General features: G+C 42.1%; 1 protein-coding gene across 5 annotated transcripts in view; it reads right to left on the reverse strand.

Annotated features, from left to right (window-relative positions):
- Nucleotides 1–14,941, reverse strand: part of EYA1 (EYA transcriptional coactivator and phosphatase 1) — a 170,117-nt gene extending 155,176 nt beyond the window's left edge. For all 5 annotated transcript variants that reach the window (XM_068395941.1, XM_068395939.1, XM_068395938.1 and 2 more), the window contains exon 1: nucleotides 14,860–14,941. In XM_068395941.1, coding sequence (XP_068252042.1) covers nucleotides 14,860–14,892 — 33 coding nt within the window. In that variant the 5' untranslated portion in view covers nucleotides 14,893–14,941. The remainder of the gene's footprint in view (nucleotides 1–14,859) is intronic.
- Nucleotides 14,942–19,337: the final 4,396 nt, after the last annotated feature.

Genomic DNA, 19,337 nt, shown 5'->3' on the forward strand with positions numbered 1-19,337 from the left:
CAAGAGTACACAAAGACAAAATTACTAAACAGGAGGACAGAAGACTAATAAAAAGGCACTGCAAGCAATTCTGATCCTCGGACAAGGCCGCTAGTGCTATTTCAGATGTCTTAGACACCTCCACAGAACTAACTGACCTGGGCAGAGCTGCAGAAGACTCAGGCTTCACTGGAGCAGGTGCTGAGGGTCCAAAGATATTACACAGGCTGAGCATCACACATTACAATTAAATACCTCAAGCTGGATAAGGGCTGATGTTCTGTAGATTCAAATGCAAACCCAGGAGAATGCAAGACAAAAAGAACCCTGAAGGATCATTTGCTATTGGCTCAGATTAATGTAAAGACTTTATGGGAAACATGAAAACCCAACATTTGCCCATAGTAATAAAGGAATGCTCAGTCAAGACCAGAACACTGCAGAAAAGCTAAATGAATTATTTGCATGGTACTCACTATGCAAGAAGAGAAGACCTTGGCAGTTCTAAACCAAAGTATTAGCAGAGGAAGCTTTGGGGCAGATTAACAAAATGAAGAGGCACAAAACACCCAGACCCAAGAGTTCACCCAAGAGCTCTAAAACAATGGAAGCACGATCAAATCAGCTGCTATAATAAACAAGAGAAGTGGTAGGCACATGGGAATATGATGTAATGGGGAAGAGAAAGCCTGGCTTTGTAAAGAGACGTCATAACTTCAAGATTACTAGCGTTTCTGTAAGGAGTTAATGGTTATTTGGATAAGGATGATTTGGTTAATGTAGTGTATTTAGATTTCTGAAAAGCTCTCACAAGCCAAAAGCTCTTAAACAATTTGTCACAAGGTAAAATAAAAGGTCTGTCATGAATTACTATTTAAAGGATGGAACACAACAAGTGAGCAGTTTTCACAAACTTACTAGTGGAATTCCAAAACAAACTGCTCTATTAAACATAAATGCCCTGGAAAAGATGGCAAACAGCAAGGTTATACATTTGCTAATTTACTCAGGCCAACTCAAAGTAAAGCTGCCTAGAGAGAACTGCCATCATGGTGACTACACGCTACAACAGCTAGTGAAATTCTGTGTTGATAAATGCAAAGCAAAAGACAACTCAAACTGAGGATGGGCAAGGATAAGTGCTAAATTAACTACTGTGACCAAGAAAGTGATCTTGGAGTTGTTGCCAATCATTTTCTGAAAACAACAGCACAGTGGCCAGTGGCAGTCAAAAGGGTGGATATAATGTTAAAAATTATTAGGAAAGAAACACAGAGTAAAACAGAAAACATCATAAAGTCAGAGTGCTCACATCTTGAATCTCTCACACAAAGCTCATCACCAGCCTCAGGAAAAAACAAAGCTCTTCAGCTTGGAAGAGACACCTCGGCGTCATGAAAACAACAGAAGTCTACAGAATCAGGAATGACTCCGCATGAAGAGAACAGAGATTGACAATTCATTATTTCTCACGTCAGGAAAACTTAACACCCCCATGTTTTTGCTGCAGTTATTAGGCAGCAAGTGTAAAATGACAAAAAATACTACCTTAGAAAATACGTAATTAATTTGTGTAACATCGCTACAGAGGTTCAAGGAATAAACATGTCCAAATAAAAGCAAGTTCATGAAGAACAGCATTAAATACAATGGTTTGGACCTAACTTCCATCCCATCAAAGGCAGGATTTGCTCTGTTTCTCCCACTCTCTTTAAACGTCAGCTGCCGGTCCCGTTAGACGCAGAACAACAAGCTAAGTTATGTTGTTTAACCCAATGTAGTGGCACTTACATACCTCTTGCTCGTCTCTGCCAGTCCAACTCTGTTCTTCAGTGTTCTTCAAGCTGTAATACAAGGCTCCTGTTTTCCTGTCCAGCCCCAAAAGTGTTTGCTTCTGAGTAGCTATTGGCTTTTAACTCCCCTTAGTCAGACCAAAACACTGCCAAATTAACTACACTCATTGGAGGTGATTATTTTATTTAAAATTGCAGATAGAGAAGAAACTGAGAAGATGGAGAGTCCAGCCACCAAGAAGTGCAAGACACTCTTTGCTCCTGATGATCAAAGGCGGATGCAATACTGGCAAATAAGAGAGTCTTTGAGCAACAATAAACAAGACAAGCTAAGAGCAGAAAGAGCTGGTGTCCAGTGCTGCAAGGGTTTGGCAGTGTGCTTGTCTTCTGTTTATAGAAAGTACAATGGCAGTACGCAGCCCTTCCAGGGACTGAGCGGAGGATTTATGCAGTGTCTGCACTATATAAACCTGCTTGATGTGCCACTTTGCTTTTACAATGACTTACTAAAACCAGAGAAAAATAAAACATAGATCTTACACCTTCTCCCATTCCAAAATATTGTTGCAAATGACACAAATCTGATGTACCTATCAGCCTACCACTAAATATACCTTGTTCCCAAAAAACCTAATGCTTCGAACTACAGTAGAAAAATAGAAGTGAAACAGGCTATCCCTAAATTTAGATTCTTTTTTCATGTACAAATAACTGAAGGTGAAAGCAAGGCATATAAGCATTTAACTAGTTGATTCTGAATATAGAAATACTTTTAGGTCTTTTAAATTATTTACAGGCCTAAAAGGATGGTCAAACATGAAAAAAATGTCCAATTATTGAGAATAAATATAAAATAAAAAATAGATCATGCTTACTTTCCTAAAAATATCTACAGTACTAAACACACATTCAGCAAGAGCAAATGCCTGAATCTACAAGCACCCAAGCAGTGCTTACTCTAAAAGATGCCTCTTCTTTTAATCTCCATTCATTTTGCCCAAATATAACATTTAGATTATATTTTAAAATTACTCCGCTGTGTAAGGACAGTGTGAAAGGGTGCCTGAAATTACTTATGCTGCTACTTGCTCCTTTTAAAACAGATTGAGGATAAAAAAGCAACTTTTTATCTTCAAGCAATTTCATTCATGGAATCATGACCATTAACAACATTTATAGCTCTGTAAATTATAATCAGGATAATCAAATCCTGTGCTTCAGGGTATGAGCTGATCACCACAGGAGCTGGGAAGAAATCTTCTCCCATCTGCTGCACTGCACAGTTGTATAGGTGCATTGTTGGTATGATGCAAAGTTCACCCTGTGTGAATGCTGGTGGCAGAATATAAGGCTTTGAATGTCAAAAATGTCAGAATGACGAATTCTATGTGACTGATGAGAAATCCCTACGAAGCCTCCCCACCCGCTGCCAGACTCTGCTGCTGTGCTATGCGCATGGACCACGAGACCAGTGAGTCTACGACTTCCAGGACAGTCTAGACACCACAGCCAAAGCAAGGCAGACAGAAATAGAGAAGCATCTCTCTCCTACAAACTCTGAATTTTAATTTCTCCTGTTGTAAACAGGTCCTTGACTGACTAATCTTACCCCCAGCAAATATAATTTGATTTTACTGTAGCCTATATGTAAACATAATATGAGAAAATCTTGGCATTAACATTATTAACTACTAACAAAATTATATTCCTCAAGTAAAAGCTGGAACATAACTTAATTTAATCTAATACATTCCATGCACACAGACACACAGAGACACACATATATACACTCACACCAAAATAACATTAATTTAAACATCATGTTTCTGAAATCCATTAATCTGAGGTCAGTGTATATAAGATTGAAAACTGCATTCAAACAGGACTGATCTGTCTTTCTGTCATATTTGTGTATTACCATAGGCCCACACTAAGCACAAATATTTCAGAGAAATCTGGAATCAGGAGGGACTTATATTCCAATATCCCATGTAAAATAACAAACTAAAACAAGGAGTTTGCTGTGTACGTAGGAGCGATACCAGCAATAGCTATAGCCCAACCAAGTACCATAGAGCTTTATGTGCCAACTTTAAACTGCCAGCTTAACACTGCTATCCATAAAGTTATCAGGACACACACACGTGAGCCCCTCAGCAATGCTCTGCAGACCCCTAAGCCTGTAATCTCACTGTGAGTGAGCAGAAGACAGCATATACCTTCTCCCTTAACCATGAGTGTTATATCTGTACAGCTCCCAAGAACAACCGAAGATGTCAGGAGAAAAAGGGTGAGCTGGTGGTGACCAATATCCTTGCCAAAATATTGTTTTAAGGAAACATACTTCTATTAAGCATGGGTAGAGAAGCTTCACTACTGGCTTAGTGATTCCTCCTTACAGACAACACTTCTACTAAGAAGCTCCATCTTATCTGTGAGTCAATGTCATGGGGACGAAGCTGAGAGCGGGAGTTGGTCTGTGTCATTAGTGTTGCTAACACAGGGTTGGACCTATCACTTAAATCTGCATGGCAAATTTGAGACAAAATTTACAAGACTGCCTCTAAAGAAGTTGCTGAAATCCATGAGATTGCTCCACACTGTCTTTAAGATACACATTCAAGCAGCTGAACACGAAGTACATGAATGCTTTAATTTTGTTCCTAAATATTCACATTCTCTCTCTCCCTAGAAGTGCTCATAGAAAACTGTGGTTTTATGTATGCATCAAAATACTTCCCCTTTATGTCTGCAAGACTACTTTAGACTAGAAAATGCACTTAAAAATTATATTCATTTCCACATTTACTCGAATGGCACCAGGACAAGGAGGTGTGAGAAAACAGGTATGGCATGGAAGTCTTGGCATCTAATTGAGTATCTCAGCTTTTGAAGCAGCAACAGGAACACATCCTTCCAATTAAAAATGATTGTTTCAAGAAAAACAGTATGTACTTAAGAGCAGTGTTTCAGGTAGTTCACTTAATATTGCATAGATATACCCTGTACTAAAGTTCTGTTATAAAAGTGAAATTCAAAAAACAGTTTAGGTATGTGCAAGTGTAAGTAAAGCAGTGTGTGTACGTGTGGGCGTGTAAATACTATCCACCCAGATGCAAACCATCAATGCATTGAGTAAACTTCAGCTCTATACCTTCGTACCCAATTCTGAGTCTGGTTACCTTCCGGATCGCTAAGTCTTTCTAAATTAGAACAAGCAATTTCTCTTTGTTTTACCTAATATTTGAAAATGGCAAAAAAGTCCCATGGGTCACTGAAAATTATCCCTTCATTCCTGCCGCCTGTTTCAAGTCAGTCAAAACATTCCAGACTTCAAAAGGGGACTTTGCCTGCTTAGGCCATTTTGGTGTCCTTCTACAGTTGGCCTAGGAGGGATTGGTTATTTGGATAAATTAGTTTGTGGAGCCTGCTGGCCTTCTAGAAGACCTCAGTGTCTGACTGCAAATTAGTTCTACCGAACATGTAGAAATCCCTGGGCAGACAGGAAGAAATAAATGGTGATAAAATCTAATACTACAATGTTTGTAATGCTATTTTATTCTGCTCTGTAGCTTGTAAGCAAAGCTAATGTTGAATTAAAAATTTTAAAATATAAAAATGTCCATGAAAGCACAAAATCAGATCAGTATCCGAGTCACAGCAGAGAAGGCTGGATGCCAACTTTAAAGTTAAGCTTCCAGCAGGAATCTTTTATAAGAACAAACACAAAACATCCTGGTTTTCCACAAAATCAAGTAGGTATTTACATTACGGATGCACCCCTGCTTAAGCCAGGAAGTCACACAGTTGAATTCTGCTGGAGCTCGGGCTGTGAATAAACTGCTATGCAGTCTTTTAGTGCATAGTTGTACAACTGCCTAAGGAGAGTTTATCCTTAAGGAAGAAAAGTCAGAGAGCCAAAACTAACAAACATGGCTCCTCGAGCGGAACAATGGTCCAGAAAACCTAGTAAAAACGAAAATAAACTTCGCTGGCAGTTTGCTTTTTACTGTTAAGGGCTAAGCTACAACTTCATCAAGACTTTCAAGAAGAGACTTCACGCAGAACGGTATGTATACAGTGCACGTGTATAGCGGCTGGAAGGAGTCAGATGCATTGTGTATTTTTTATATACCCATATATATACCCATTTTTTATAAGGTGATCTAAAAATGCCTCACACCATAATAAAGGCAAAGACACAGAGCTCTGAGGAGAAGAGGGTTTGTACGTAAGATCAGTGGTGGTACCTGTTGACGGACCCAAACAAAATCCCTGCAAGGTCTCTGTCCTGCTCCTACAGCCAGGACCTTAAGGTCAGCACTGATACGTGTGTGCAGAAAACGCACCAAGAGTTACACGGGCAGTGGGATTATTTTCTAGTATCATTGGCAGAAAATTACAAACGCTCATTAAAAATATGAGCTACAATGAATGCTGCGTTTAGGCTCTGGTTCTGCGAAGACATGAATACGCCCAACACTACGAACTGTGGGTACAAGTACTTCTGTCAGTGCTGCAAGCATCGTTGCCTACGGCACTGCAGGGCTTCTCCACTTATTAGGAAAAGTACATTTTAAGTAACAAGAATTCCTCCATGGTGTTATTGCAAACCCAGCTGAATGAATAGTTTGTAGTGAATAAGGTATGCTCTTCCAACTGTCCACAAACAGCTTACAATTTTCAGGAGTATTTTCACTGAAATGTTTTTAAAGTAAAAAATTCTACTAATAGTTACTGATTGAGCAGTTACCATAGACCACCTAGCAGCGGTTCATTTCAATTTGGGGAATTCAAATACATCAGCTAGTTCCGGCTCTTCATTGTTTTTGACACTTTTGAGTGTTATAAGTGGGTTTTGTGGCTTATGTTTCCAATATCCTACCAGTTCCAGACAGAGAGGGGAAGGGGAGTGGGAAGGGGAGTGGGAAGGGTGCGGTTGATCACATTTTATAGGCTCAGTTACAGATTGCAATTGCATGGTGCTTGTTGGTTATTGCCTTGCAGAGCTTTCCAAAAGGAAGCACGGTGCACATTTCTTCAGAATAGCAAGGGAACGCAGAAGAGAGCACGGTGCTGTGCCAGCCTTTGAGAGAAACTGAGGTAGCACCAATATACCTGATTTTCACAGGTGATGATGCTATGAGTTTTCAACCTAAGGTAAAACGCTTGTATCTTCACCCATTTTCATCATAGACTTTGTTCCCTAATGTGACAAACAGGTAATGTGACAGCACGACAAACATGCTGTCAATGACGTTGCTCAAACCCGGAGGTTGTGTCTGGCTGTCACCAGCCATGCCCGCAGGCACGGCCATGCCACCACCACGGCGGCAGCCTCTGAAACCGCTCCTGGGCTGGAAAGCCACACCGCCGAATCCCAGCTCGCCTCGAAACAAAATGAAGTTTCTAGCCCTTCTGGTAGTGAAGATAACCTTGAAAATGTGAAGAGAGTGTAATTGGATGCCTCAGTAAGACTGCAAAGAGCTCGAAACAAAGACAGAGGGATGTGAACTGCCCCAGCCATCTCTCTCTGGGCCCCATGGACTCAGCATTTCTGTGGTCATGGAGTCTGGCGGTTTTCCAAGATTCCACAGAATCTTGCATGTTTGCTGCAAAATTCATTATTTTGCTGCAGCCAGGTGCTGGAAGTTTTTTGGTTTGGTGTCGTTCCCCACCACCCTCCCCCACACACACCCCATCCTTTTGTTGCTGAAACCAGCTCCTCGCTCTGCATCTTTCCATTAGCGGAGTTCGAGGTGAATTTTTGGTGCAAGCGCCATTCTCCAATACCTGGCACAGGGTAAGGAGGAGAGCAGTGTCTGGCAAACAGCAAGGAGGAGCAAGAAGTTGGAAGTACGCAGCCAGGCTGCCCAGAGCGCCGACCGAAAGCTGAGGTTTGGGGGCCACGGGGGGAATCGGAGAAGATTAACTGCTGAAGCAGACTAGGAGCACCTCCTTTCTTGGCTCATTGGGTACGCACTGTTTGGATCTAACTTGACTGCTGAGGGCCTCAGAGTCTTCGCTCTGTTTTCCAGATGGGTAAAGTCCATCATCAAAAACACTTGATGCTGAAAATACTTCTTGGTGTACAATTCTGCAATAAGAATTTTCAACTATGAGCCTGGACGGGGTAGGAATGAAAAGTATTATAGCTAGCAGAATCACAACCCTGGACTTCAGGAGGGCCACTTTGGCCTTTTCAAACAATTGCTAGGGGAAATCCCATGGGACAGGGTACTAGAAGGTAAGGGGGCCCAAGATAGTTGGTTAGCATTCAAGGACTGCTTCTTCCGAGCTCAAGATCAGAGCATCCCAGCAGGTAGGAAGTCAAGGAAGGGTACCAGGAGACCTGAATGGTTAAACAGGGAACTGCTGGGCAAACTCAAGTGGAAGAAGAGAGTGTACAGATCGTGGAAGGAGGGGCTGGCCACTTGGGAGGAATATAAGTCTGTTGTCAGAGGATGTAGGGAGGCAACTAGGAAAGCTAAGGCCTCCTTGGAATTAAACCTTGCAAGAGAGGTCAAGGACAACAGAAAGGGCTTCTTCAAATACATTGCAGGTAAAACCAACACTAGGGGCAATGTAGGCCCACTGATGAATGAGGTGGGGGCCCTGGAGACAGAGGATAAAAAGAAGGCAGAGTTACTGAATGCCTTCTTTGCCTCTGTTTATACTGCTGGAGGCTGTCCTGAGGAGCCCCGGGCCCCTGAGGCCCCAGAAGAAGTCAGGATAGAGGAGGAATCTGTCTTGGTAGATGAGGGCTGGGTCAGGGACCAATTAAGCAATCTGGACATCCATAAATCCATGGGCCCTGATGGGATGCACCCGCGGGTACTGAGGGAGCTGGCGGAAGTCATTGCTAGGCCACTCTCCATCATCTTTGCTAAGTCGTGGGCAACGGGAGAGGTGCCTGAGGACTGGAGGAAAGCGAATGTCACTCCAGTCTTCAAAACGGGCGAGAAGGAGGACCCGGGTAACTATAGACCGGTCAGCCTCACCTCCATCCCCGGAAAGGTGATGGAACAACTTGTTCTTGGTGCTGTCTCTAGGCACATCAAGGATAGGGGGATCATTAGGGGCAGTCAACATGGCTTCACCAAGGGGAAGTCATGCTTAACCAACTTGATAGCCTTTTATGAGGACATAACCCGGTGGATAGATGATGGTAAAGCTGTGGATGTGGTCTATCTCGATTTCAGTAAAGCGTTTGACACAGTCTCCCACAGCATCCTCGCAGCTAAACTGAGGAAGTGTGGTCTGGATGATCGGGTAGTGAGGTGGATTGTGAACTGGCTGAAGGAAAGAAGCCAGAGAGTGGTGGTCAATGGGACTGAGTCCAGTTGGAGGCCTGTGTCTAGCGGAGTCCCTCAAGGGTCGGTACTGGGACCAGTTCTATTCAATATATTCGTTAATGACTTGGATGAGGGGATAGAGTGCACTGTCAGCAAGTTCGCTGATGACACAAAACTGGGAGGAGTGGCTGACACAACGGAAGGCTGCGCAGCCATTCAGAGAGACCTGGACAGGCTGGAGAGTTGGGCGGGGAGAAATTTGATGAAATATAACAAGAGCAAGTGTAGAGTCCTGCATCTGGGCAAGAACAACCCCATGTACCAGTACAAGTTGGAGGCAGAGCTGTTGGAGACCAGCATAGGGGAAAGGGACCTGGGGGTCCTAGTGGACAACAGGATGACCATGAGCCAGCAGTGTGCCCTTGTGGCCAAGAAGGCCAATGGCATCCTGGGGTGTATTAGAAGGGGTGTGGTTAGCAGGTCAAGAGAGGTTCTCCTTCCCCTCTACTCTGCCCTGGTGAGGCCGCATCTGGAATATTGTGTCCAGTTCTGGGCCCCTCAGTTCAAGAAGGACAGGGAACTGCTAGAGAGAGTCCAGCGCAGAGCCACGAAGATGATTAAGGGGGTGGAACATCTCCCTTATGAGGAGAGGCTGAGGGAGCTGGGTCTCTCTAGCTTAGAGAAGAGGAGACTGAGGGGTGACCTCATTAATGTTTATAAATATGTAAAGGGCAAGTGTCATGAGGATGGAGCCAGGCTCTTCTCAGTGACATCCCTTGACAGGACAAGGGGCAATGGGTGCAAGCTGGAACACAGGAGGTTCCACATAAATATGAGGAAAAACTTCTTTACGGTGAGGGTGACCGAACACTGGAACAGGCTGCCCAGAGAGGTTGTGGAGTCTCCTTCTCTGGAGACATTCAAAACCCGCCTGGACGCGTTCCTGTGTGATATGGTCTAGGCAATCCTGCTCCGGCAGGGGGATTGGACTAGATGATCTTTCGAGGTCCCTTCCAATCCCTAACATTCTGTGATTCTGTGATTCTGTATTTTATGCTATATAATAAGTTAACATCGCTACCAAAGAGAGACTGATGGGGAAGAAACACCCTCCAAAATATTCCCAGAGGGTACGGTAATTGCTGAAAACATGCTAGTATCTACTTGTGAAAAACTCCTTGTGCTGAATCTTGCAAATGAATTAAAAAAATATGCATTTTTTAAAAACCAATAGGCAAAACGAATGAAATAAAATACCTGCTTACCTCTGCAATGCCCCTTTGGAGGTTTTTTAAATGTTGTCATCAGGGTACCTCTAATCCAGATATATATCTACCTCAAGCATGTCACACCAGAATCTTCTGATTACCAGTGTTTATCATGTTTCTAGGGCTTCTAGAGGGTTTCTAGGGCAACGCATTCATGCCAATGCCAACTTTGGGACTGGTAGAGATTTAGCCTACCACAAATGTAAGCCACAATAATTTAACATCAATTTAGTATAAGATGTACAGTGACCCATTCTCGGTCTCCTTACTCCTAGAGTTTCTCTAACATCCAAAATTACTTTTTCATGTCAAAACTATTTAAAACAAGATGTGTTTTTTTTTCTTCACAGGCATGTGTGAGTAGTGGGACTCTGCAAATGACTGGAAGGCAGAGAAGTTCCCTGAGGATAGTGAAGAACAGGGTTTATAAGCTCCAAGGGAGACTGAACCACTAGTATATCAAATCTGGCACGAGATGCAACCCCATGCATGCCACTTCCAAGTGTCAACATGTTGGTTATGTATTAGACTTGCAGATTTCAGTAGCAAGCCAAATACTACTACTTTATTGGTGTTTGCTCCAAAGTTGATCAAGTGAAGAGTTACATCCACAGAAAGATTAGTGAGGTGAGCAGCGTGGCATTGACAGTCTTTGAGTTGAAACAGCCCAGTCATTGAGGCAGCCCAGTTGTAGGAACTTACAACAGAATAGAATAGTTCAGTTGGAAGGGACCTACAATGATCATCTAGTCCAACTGCCTGACCAATTCAGGGGTGACCAAAAGTTAAAGCATGTTGTTAAGGGCATTGTCCAAATGCCTCTTAAACACTGACAGGCTTGGGGCATTGACCACCTCCCTAGGAAGCCTATTACAGTGTTTGACTACCCTCTCGGTAAAGAAATGCTTCCTCATGTCCAGTCTAAACCTCCCCTGGCACAGCTTTGAACCATTCCCACATGTCCTATCACTGGATCCCAGGGAGAAGAGATCAGCACCTCCCTCTCCACTTCCCTCCTCAGGAAGCTGTAGAGAACAATGAGGTCACCCCTCAGCCTCCTTTTCCCCAAACTAGACAAGCCCAAAGTCCTCAGACGCCCCTCACAGGACATGCCTTCCAGCCCTTTCACCAGCTTTGTTGCCCTCCTCTGAATGCATTCAAGGACTTTCACATCCTTCTTAAATTGTGGGGCCCAGAACTGCACACAGTACTCAAGGTAAGGCCTCCCCAATGCTGAATACAGTGGGATAATCAACTCTTTTGACCAGCTGGTTCTGCTGTGTTTGATGCACCCAAGGATGCGGTTTGCCCTCTGGGCTGCCAGGGCACACTGCTGACTCACATTGAGCCTCCTGTCGACCAGCACCCCCAGATCCCTTTCTGCAGGGCTGCTCTCCAGCCACTCCTCTCCCAATTTATACTTGTGCCCGGTGTTACTCTGTCCCAGGTGCAGGATCTGGCATTTTGACTTGTTAAATTTCATCCCATTAATCATAGCCCAATGCTCCAATCTATCTAGATCCCTCTGCAAGGCCTGCTGTCCCTTGAGAGAGTCAACAGCACCTCCCAGTTTATCAGTCACTAAGATCTCTGCTTCACTGACAAATTGGGGTGAAATCAACAACCAATTTATTAATACAGAGATGCAAATTAAAAATAACCCATCACTTACAAAGACTCAAGAACTCTTTCTTTTTAGCTTGATAAAACACAAGTGAAACATCTTCAATAGGTGCATACATCATCAGCAAACAAGCTTCAAAGCCTTTTTTGGTCTTGGAAAGAAAGAAACAGAACATCAGTGACTTTTTCAGGCAGGGTAATACACTGATATCCTCTGTCTAGCCAGCTTCACATTTGTGTTACGCTTCTTTTTCAGGCACCTAGTAAAAGAAAGGCAGGGTCATAAGTAGCGTTTAAGTTTACAAGCACAAACTTGCAAGTCTGTTCCTACAGAACATGAACCAAACACATGACAGTACCATTAGGACCATTCCTCCAGGTGATGAAAGCGCTGCTTAGATGTTAAAATCCCCTCTCAGCTGTATGAACATGATAGAGAGCAGAAGTTAGCCTACTGGGCTTATTATGGTATCCTCTTGTGCACATTAACACTGATGGGCTGCATTCCCATGTGAAACATCATCCTCTTTCTCAACAGAGAAATCTTGGCCAAAAAAAATGGCAAAGTACCTACTCCTCTACTCTCTCATAGTGTTCTCTGATAAACTTTCTGCATTTTCCTTTCCTTTCTCCTTCTTCTGGTATTTCCTCCGTTGCTCATCTAGCTCTATTTTTCTAAAACATTATACACTTTCAATTCTCAGTTGCTGAATAAAGCTCCTCCCTTACCCACATGCACCTGAAATAAATTGCTTCCACAGCGTAGTTTGCATTGGCCAGTTCCAAAATTAAAGTACCTTTCAACTGGCACTTGTAGAAAAGTTTTCCTCTTTTCCTATGGACTACCACCAGGTTTTCGGAGTCGCTACATGTGTTTGGGATCTTAAATCCCAAACATCTTTTGGTGTCCATGTTGTAATTGCAGGGTGTTAATCCATCCCTCATCCTCTCTTTCTTTCTTTCTTGTATGCACACACACAGAGCAGAATAAACAAAACCAGTCTTCATGCCATCTTCTTTATTTTCACTGAGACTATTTGGCCTTCTGACCACTGCTTTTAAGAAATCTCCGTGTTGGTCAACTGACTGTTGGAACCGCAGCAGCCTGTCCAATTATGAATGAATTAAAGAGAGGCCTAATTGCAGGATCTGATTCACCACTTTACTACCGCAGTTTTAAACCTATCCAGTGACACGGCAATCGGAGGAGTCACACCCCACAGTGGCACTTCTGCCCTGTCTCATACATCTCTGGGCTGTCCAGTCCTCGCCGCTACAGAAGCCTGAGCGCTTGCCGATGCATCAAGTCTATTCAGCAGTTGCTGGGTTAGATTTTGATAATCCTGATAGCATCCATGACTACCACCCACTTGGGTAATGTGAAGGGAAATTCTGAGCAGACGAACTGTTTTACAGGCTCTCTGGAATAAGTGGTGAAAAGAAGTAATGGAATTAATAACCCCAACAGGAGTGCTGGTGGTGCCAAACCATGAACAAATATTTCCCTTAATACTCCTGTCATGTTAAGTGACAGTTACATTTGTCATTACATACAGCTCCAGCGTACGATTACCCGACCCAAACCCACTGCAGCAGATGAAGCCTGGCCTAAGCCAGGCATACAGAGAAGCAGTATTGCAGTGGGAGCCACAGAAAATCCTGACAGCGTCGGGGAAAGGCTTTTCATGCACAGAGGAAAGCCTGATACCGAACAGAACAAGGACTGGCCTTGGGTGGTGCTGAAAGCTCTGGCGCTGCAACTGCAAAGAGGACCATCCCTGTTTAGCACCCATCGGTAACCATGGCCACCCCTTTCTCCAGGAGTGAATTGGTGCTTTTCACACGTTGCCGTAGCAGCGATGGATAAATACCCAACCGTACGCATAGAGACAAGCTGTAGAACAAATGAACATGGGAAAATAAAGACATATTTCTTCAGACAGTAAAAATGACACTAGGCGAGAAGTGTGACAAAAACACACAATACAACAGGCTTCTTATTACGTGGCTTAGTTCTTTCTACTATGTTGCTATGTGAAAAACTAACGCAAGCATCGGGGAAACTGGATATACAAGGGGAAGAGTGAGAGATGACAGAGTACTGTCAAATGTAGAAAACAAGCAAACCAGAAAAAAATGCAGAAAATAAATCTAATCAAATTTATTAAATAGTAGTTTGGGGAGTTATTTTACAACTGGTAAAAATAAGGCAATTTAAATGTGCACCATTTCTGTTAAAACAATCCAGAATAAAAACATATATGCAGCATTTTTATGTTTACTGAGTGCCAAGAAAGGTATCACAAACTAAACTAATGAATCCGTAACACACACTAATCATTTGACCATGCATGAAATATTATTTTAAAACATTATTAACCCTGTCTGATAGTTTGCAAAATTTCTTACTATTGTGACTTTATAAGCAGGCATTTACAAGAAACAACAATGCTGCTAAATATTTTTATTTAAGAAACACAAATTTTGCCACTGTTCACAAGACACTGCAACTCGGAGTTGCACCCGCTTCTCCCAGAAGCAGTATTTGCATATATTCCCACAGGCAAAGAGAAGTAACTTCAAATAATGGGATGAAAACTCTCTGACAGATCAAAATGTTAACAATATAAATGCAGCAAGCCAAATATTTCTTAGGGAAAGCAACAACCATCATTTTGTAATATGAATCATTGAAGACAAATATTTTTAAATCTATACTTATTTTCAGTAGCTTTAGCATAAGCCTCCACCTCTCAATGAATTTCACCATTCACTGCTTCCAATCACTAAAAGTGCATGTAAGCTTTCTAAAACTTTCCAGCCACTTGGTTGCAACAAAAATAATTACCACTTTAAAAGCCATAACTTTTTTTTCTCAGGACTGACAAGTTGTTTACTTACAGACTTCCCGTTTATTCCCTGGGGGTCTTCCATTGAAGATTTCTTCTTCCGAATTCTATACGGGCTGTTAGCTACGGTGAGGTACAGACAGCCCTAGTACACACACACACCTGTGGAAAAGACAGTACCACATCGCCGTATTAGTTTGTTGGCATGAAATTAAGAGCTCATCTTTACATCTGCAACTTTCCATTAACTAATAAGTATTCACAGCTTCTGAGCAGTTATCTTTTATGAATTGAATTAATCTTGAAAATAAATACATAGTTGAGCCATTTATTGCAAATCCACACGAGCCAAAAGCAGGCAGCACGAGCCCCGTTGTGCTTGCTGTCGGCAGACGAATAAAAGGCAGCCAGGAACTCTCCTACCGCTGCTATTTCTGTGCCAACAACACATCTTTTCTTTTTTTTCTTTCCTCTTTTTTTGGTGAAGTTCAGCCTCTCCCTGATATCTATCAATGTCAATTGTACTTTAATGCTAAGAGGAAATAATAACAAAGAAATATGATTGTAGATTGAGCCAGGATAAAAAAGAATATCCACAAAGTTTTCAAAACGTTGCCCTCAAGCTAATGGTATTTTTATACTAAATCTCTTCAAGTTTACATTAGGTCACAGTCCTAGCCACTATAAATCATAAATATGGGATGCTTTGTGTTCTCTCACCTTCGGAAACGGTGTTCTTTGATGTTAAAAATAACACTGAAGTGCTGAGATGTATTAACAAAGGCTTACCCCCCAAACAGACATCAATTCAAAATATGGTTTCCTTACAGAGCCAATTTTCTTTACAATAAAATGCTGTGGCCGCCTTAAAATTTAGAATCAATCATTCAAATAATTCAAACAAAACCAACTAAAATACTCATCAGAAAAATTGGCTTGTTTTTTTTTAAAGACATGGGGCAAATGCACTCTGCTAAAGAATAATAAAAATGTAAATCTGATTTTTTTAAGTGTGTGTGTATATATATATACACACACCTTATATACACAGAAATGTGAATAGCACTTTGCTTATCTATGACAAGTGAAGATCTGATGGTCTGAATTTGTCCTAAAACCACTCTGCATATGAAACGTATATTTCAGGGTGAGGATCCAAAAATCTTAATCTTTATCTTTCTACCTGAATGGAATTCTTGCAAGAAAAAAAAAATCCCTTCAAGCCCAGTTGTTCTGTGCACAATAAATCCATATGGGACACTACTCATTGCACACATTCAGCTACTTCTATAAAATCTGAACATTAAGAAAGTGTTAACAGGTCCACTCCACACCCTAAGGAAGATGCTAATATGAACCATGCTTCTGTAATGCATCCACTCCCTTCTTTCTGGTTTACAATTGAGAGATCGAATCCAGTCCCACTCCTGCTGAGAACAATGGCCAATCTGAAATACTTCTATGAAATCAGGGGTTGGTGCTCATATTTGTTCTGACACCAGATTATAGGTTAGAAAATGATTCAAGGCTTTAAAAAGTGACAATTAAAGTTAGGGAGGGGAAGGACAAGAATTTCTCCTAACTTTAAAAAAAATAATAACAGCAAAGAGCAGAAGAAAACAGTTCTCTCAATGCCCCACTACTACGCAATGACTGACATCTGTTTCAAAAACCCTTTTATTGCAAGATTCAATAAATGGAAAAACCACACAAGCTGAAAGTCTGCCACTTCAGCGAGGGAATAAAATGGAGCCTTTTCTAATGGAAAAATATTAAAAAGTCAATTGATGTAATGCTGGTATGTGGATGACCTGACAGCTTTTCAGATCAGCAGTGCTCTCTTTACTAATGGAAAGAAAACTTTACCAAGACTGGTAATCGCCTACATTTAAAAAGCATTTTCTATTAAAGCCCATAAGGAAAAAGCATACATGTTTTAGTGTATATCGTAGTTCAACCGTAATTAGGTGACCTAGCTTGCAGAAGCTGCTGTAGCAAATATTTTCTTTCTCTGGGAGAGGTTCCTATAACACACCAGTGTCAAAAGAGCCCACTGTTGCATATTCTGCTCTGACATATTCTGCCCTCCAAGTTACTGCAAAAGAGATTTAAGAAAAGGCCCTATATATACCAACACACACTGTTAGGGGCAAAGACTTGTCTTTCTCAGCAGACATCAGAGACCTCTGGCAGCAGAATCAAGCTAGCAGTGACACGAGGGCTTAGACGTTAATACAGAACAGCTGATTTACAATGTAATTAAGTAATTTTAATTTTGAAAAATTCAACTTTTAAACAAGAGCTACTTAGTTATTATTACTTATTATTATTACAATTGTCATCTTAGGTTATTTTTAACTTTTAGTAAAGCTTTATGAAAACTAATTAAATTCCCTTGAGTTGTTAATGTATCAAAAATTACAACTAAATTACATAGAGTATCTATTACAGAGAAGTTGTTATATGCAAAATATGGCATCGAATACAAGGGAAAAAACCTCAAATTATTGAAAAAGACAAGATCTAAATTGAAGGGAAGTCATGAAAGTACATATCCCCTTTTATTTTTCTCTGCTACTTTGGAAGTCATTTGCTTGGTTAAATATTATTATGAAATACATGATGGTAGCAGTCAGAGTCCCCCCAGCTAAAGAATTACTATGGTACCAGGCATGATAACCAGCAGCCCCCTTTTCCAAACAGCTATTACCATTTTAAAGGGAATTTTAAAAAAAAAAAAAAACACAAAGAGCAAAGAAGTACAGAAAGTGGTTTACGGGGGATTTTATTCCCTCCTTTGTGAAACGCTACCCAACGCCATGCAATTTTCCCCACACACCCGGACCTGAGCATGTGCCTTTGCAGCCAGGCGCAGGGCGGCTGCTGACCACTCCCCGGCCGGGCTGCGGAGGTGGCCAGGAGCTTCAACGAGCTCCTTGTCGTGCAAGGGCTGTCCCCGCCTGAGCGTCCACCTGAAAATCTGACAAAAGCGAGTGGCCAACTACATGGGAAGCAGATGTTAAAGGCAGCCAGGGACACTGTGAAATAGTCTCTTAGGGCTGGAAGTCTCTTAGGGCAAGAGATCACCACTGGTGGAGGGTGATCTCCTGCACAGACGTCACCAAACGCAACTGTGACCAAGAAGTACCTGGCCATGGCTGACTCCCAGCACTTACAGACACCAACATTTAAGGACAAGGAACCTGATTTCTTTCGCTTGCCGAGCTGTTCTCCATAAAGCTTTGCATTTCCCATTTCCTACTCTGCCACTAACAGACGCATCTCAGAGCTGTCCCAGGGCTGCCACAACCTACGTTCAGCTGCAGTGAGCCCCTGCTGAAGCACGCTGTGATCAGAAACAGCAGGAGCACAACAGTACCTTGGGCTACCTGCCCCTTTCCATCACCAAGGAGAAGAGATTAAACTTTTTTTCCTGTTCCTGTGCCACCAACAAAATCATTCTGACTTAGGACCTCCCAGCTGATTATGGCATTGCAAATTCTCCAAGATGAGGTCACTTTTAGTGTCATCACTGGATACTGCTTTGCTCTTATTTTCTTTTTTTTTTAAAAAAAAAGTCTGCCAGACTGATCACGCTTTCTCAGGAACCGGTAGGATTTTCTAATAACACCTAGACAAAATTCTGTCTCCCCAAACTATACTTATTCGTTAAAAGAAAAAAAAAATAACACAAAAGCCACACGTGCTTTATCATTTGGTAGAGAAAGAAAGAAAAAGGTTATAACGCTGGGTGAAATGGTCTTTTTTTACCATGTAGATGACAGCGTGTGGTATTTTATGGTTAATGTTAGGGAACTCGATGGTTTTGATTTTAGGTGCTATATTTGGGAAGTTTCCTTTGTAGCACTTGGTAAAGGCTCGCTACACTCACTCCATTCCCAGGTAGGTCTCTCCTCCCCCACCTCCTGCTTCCTTTTAAGGTGTTAAATTTGGCAGATAACCTGCGTAGCATTTAGAAAACAATCATTTCCAAATGCTAGGAAAGAAACTTGCCAAGTGTAACAGCTAAAACGCCAAAAGAAAAAAAAAAAAAAGAGGAATGAAATAAAACAGAAGAGGGAAAGATATTTTTAAAAAATGAAATTTAGTAGGCACCTTTCAGCAGCTTTATAAACAATTAACTCCAGCGCTGCGACTGAAGACCACCTCTGATTCAGCCTGGAATGCCTGTAAATGCAACACAGCATCCTGCCTTCCAGTAAGCCTCAGGGACACCCGTAAAAGGGATAGGTGCCCAGATGTGCAGGACCCAACACGCACATCTGCTGGAAACCATCCCACACTAACTGCAGTGCCGACACTGACCTAAACACGGACTCTGGGCCAGCTCCAGACCCCTCTGTGGGTAGGCAGCCTGCAGGTAACACATGCTGCACAACAGCATGGGAGGTAGGTCACCACTTTTGCATCCCCATAACCGTCCATGTCCATCTCAACAGACCTTTTTTTCCCAATACTGCTGACCAGAAATGCATGGAGTGTCAGGACTTGTGGCTGGAGCAAACTTGC

The sequence above is a fragment of the Nyctibius grandis genome, chromosome 3 (genome assembly GCF_013368605.1).
Source record: "Nyctibius grandis isolate bNycGra1 chromosome 3, bNycGra1.pri, whole genome shotgun sequence".
Classification (NCBI taxonomy): domain Eukaryota; kingdom Metazoa; phylum Chordata; class Aves; order Nyctibiiformes; family Nyctibiidae; genus Nyctibius; species Nyctibius grandis.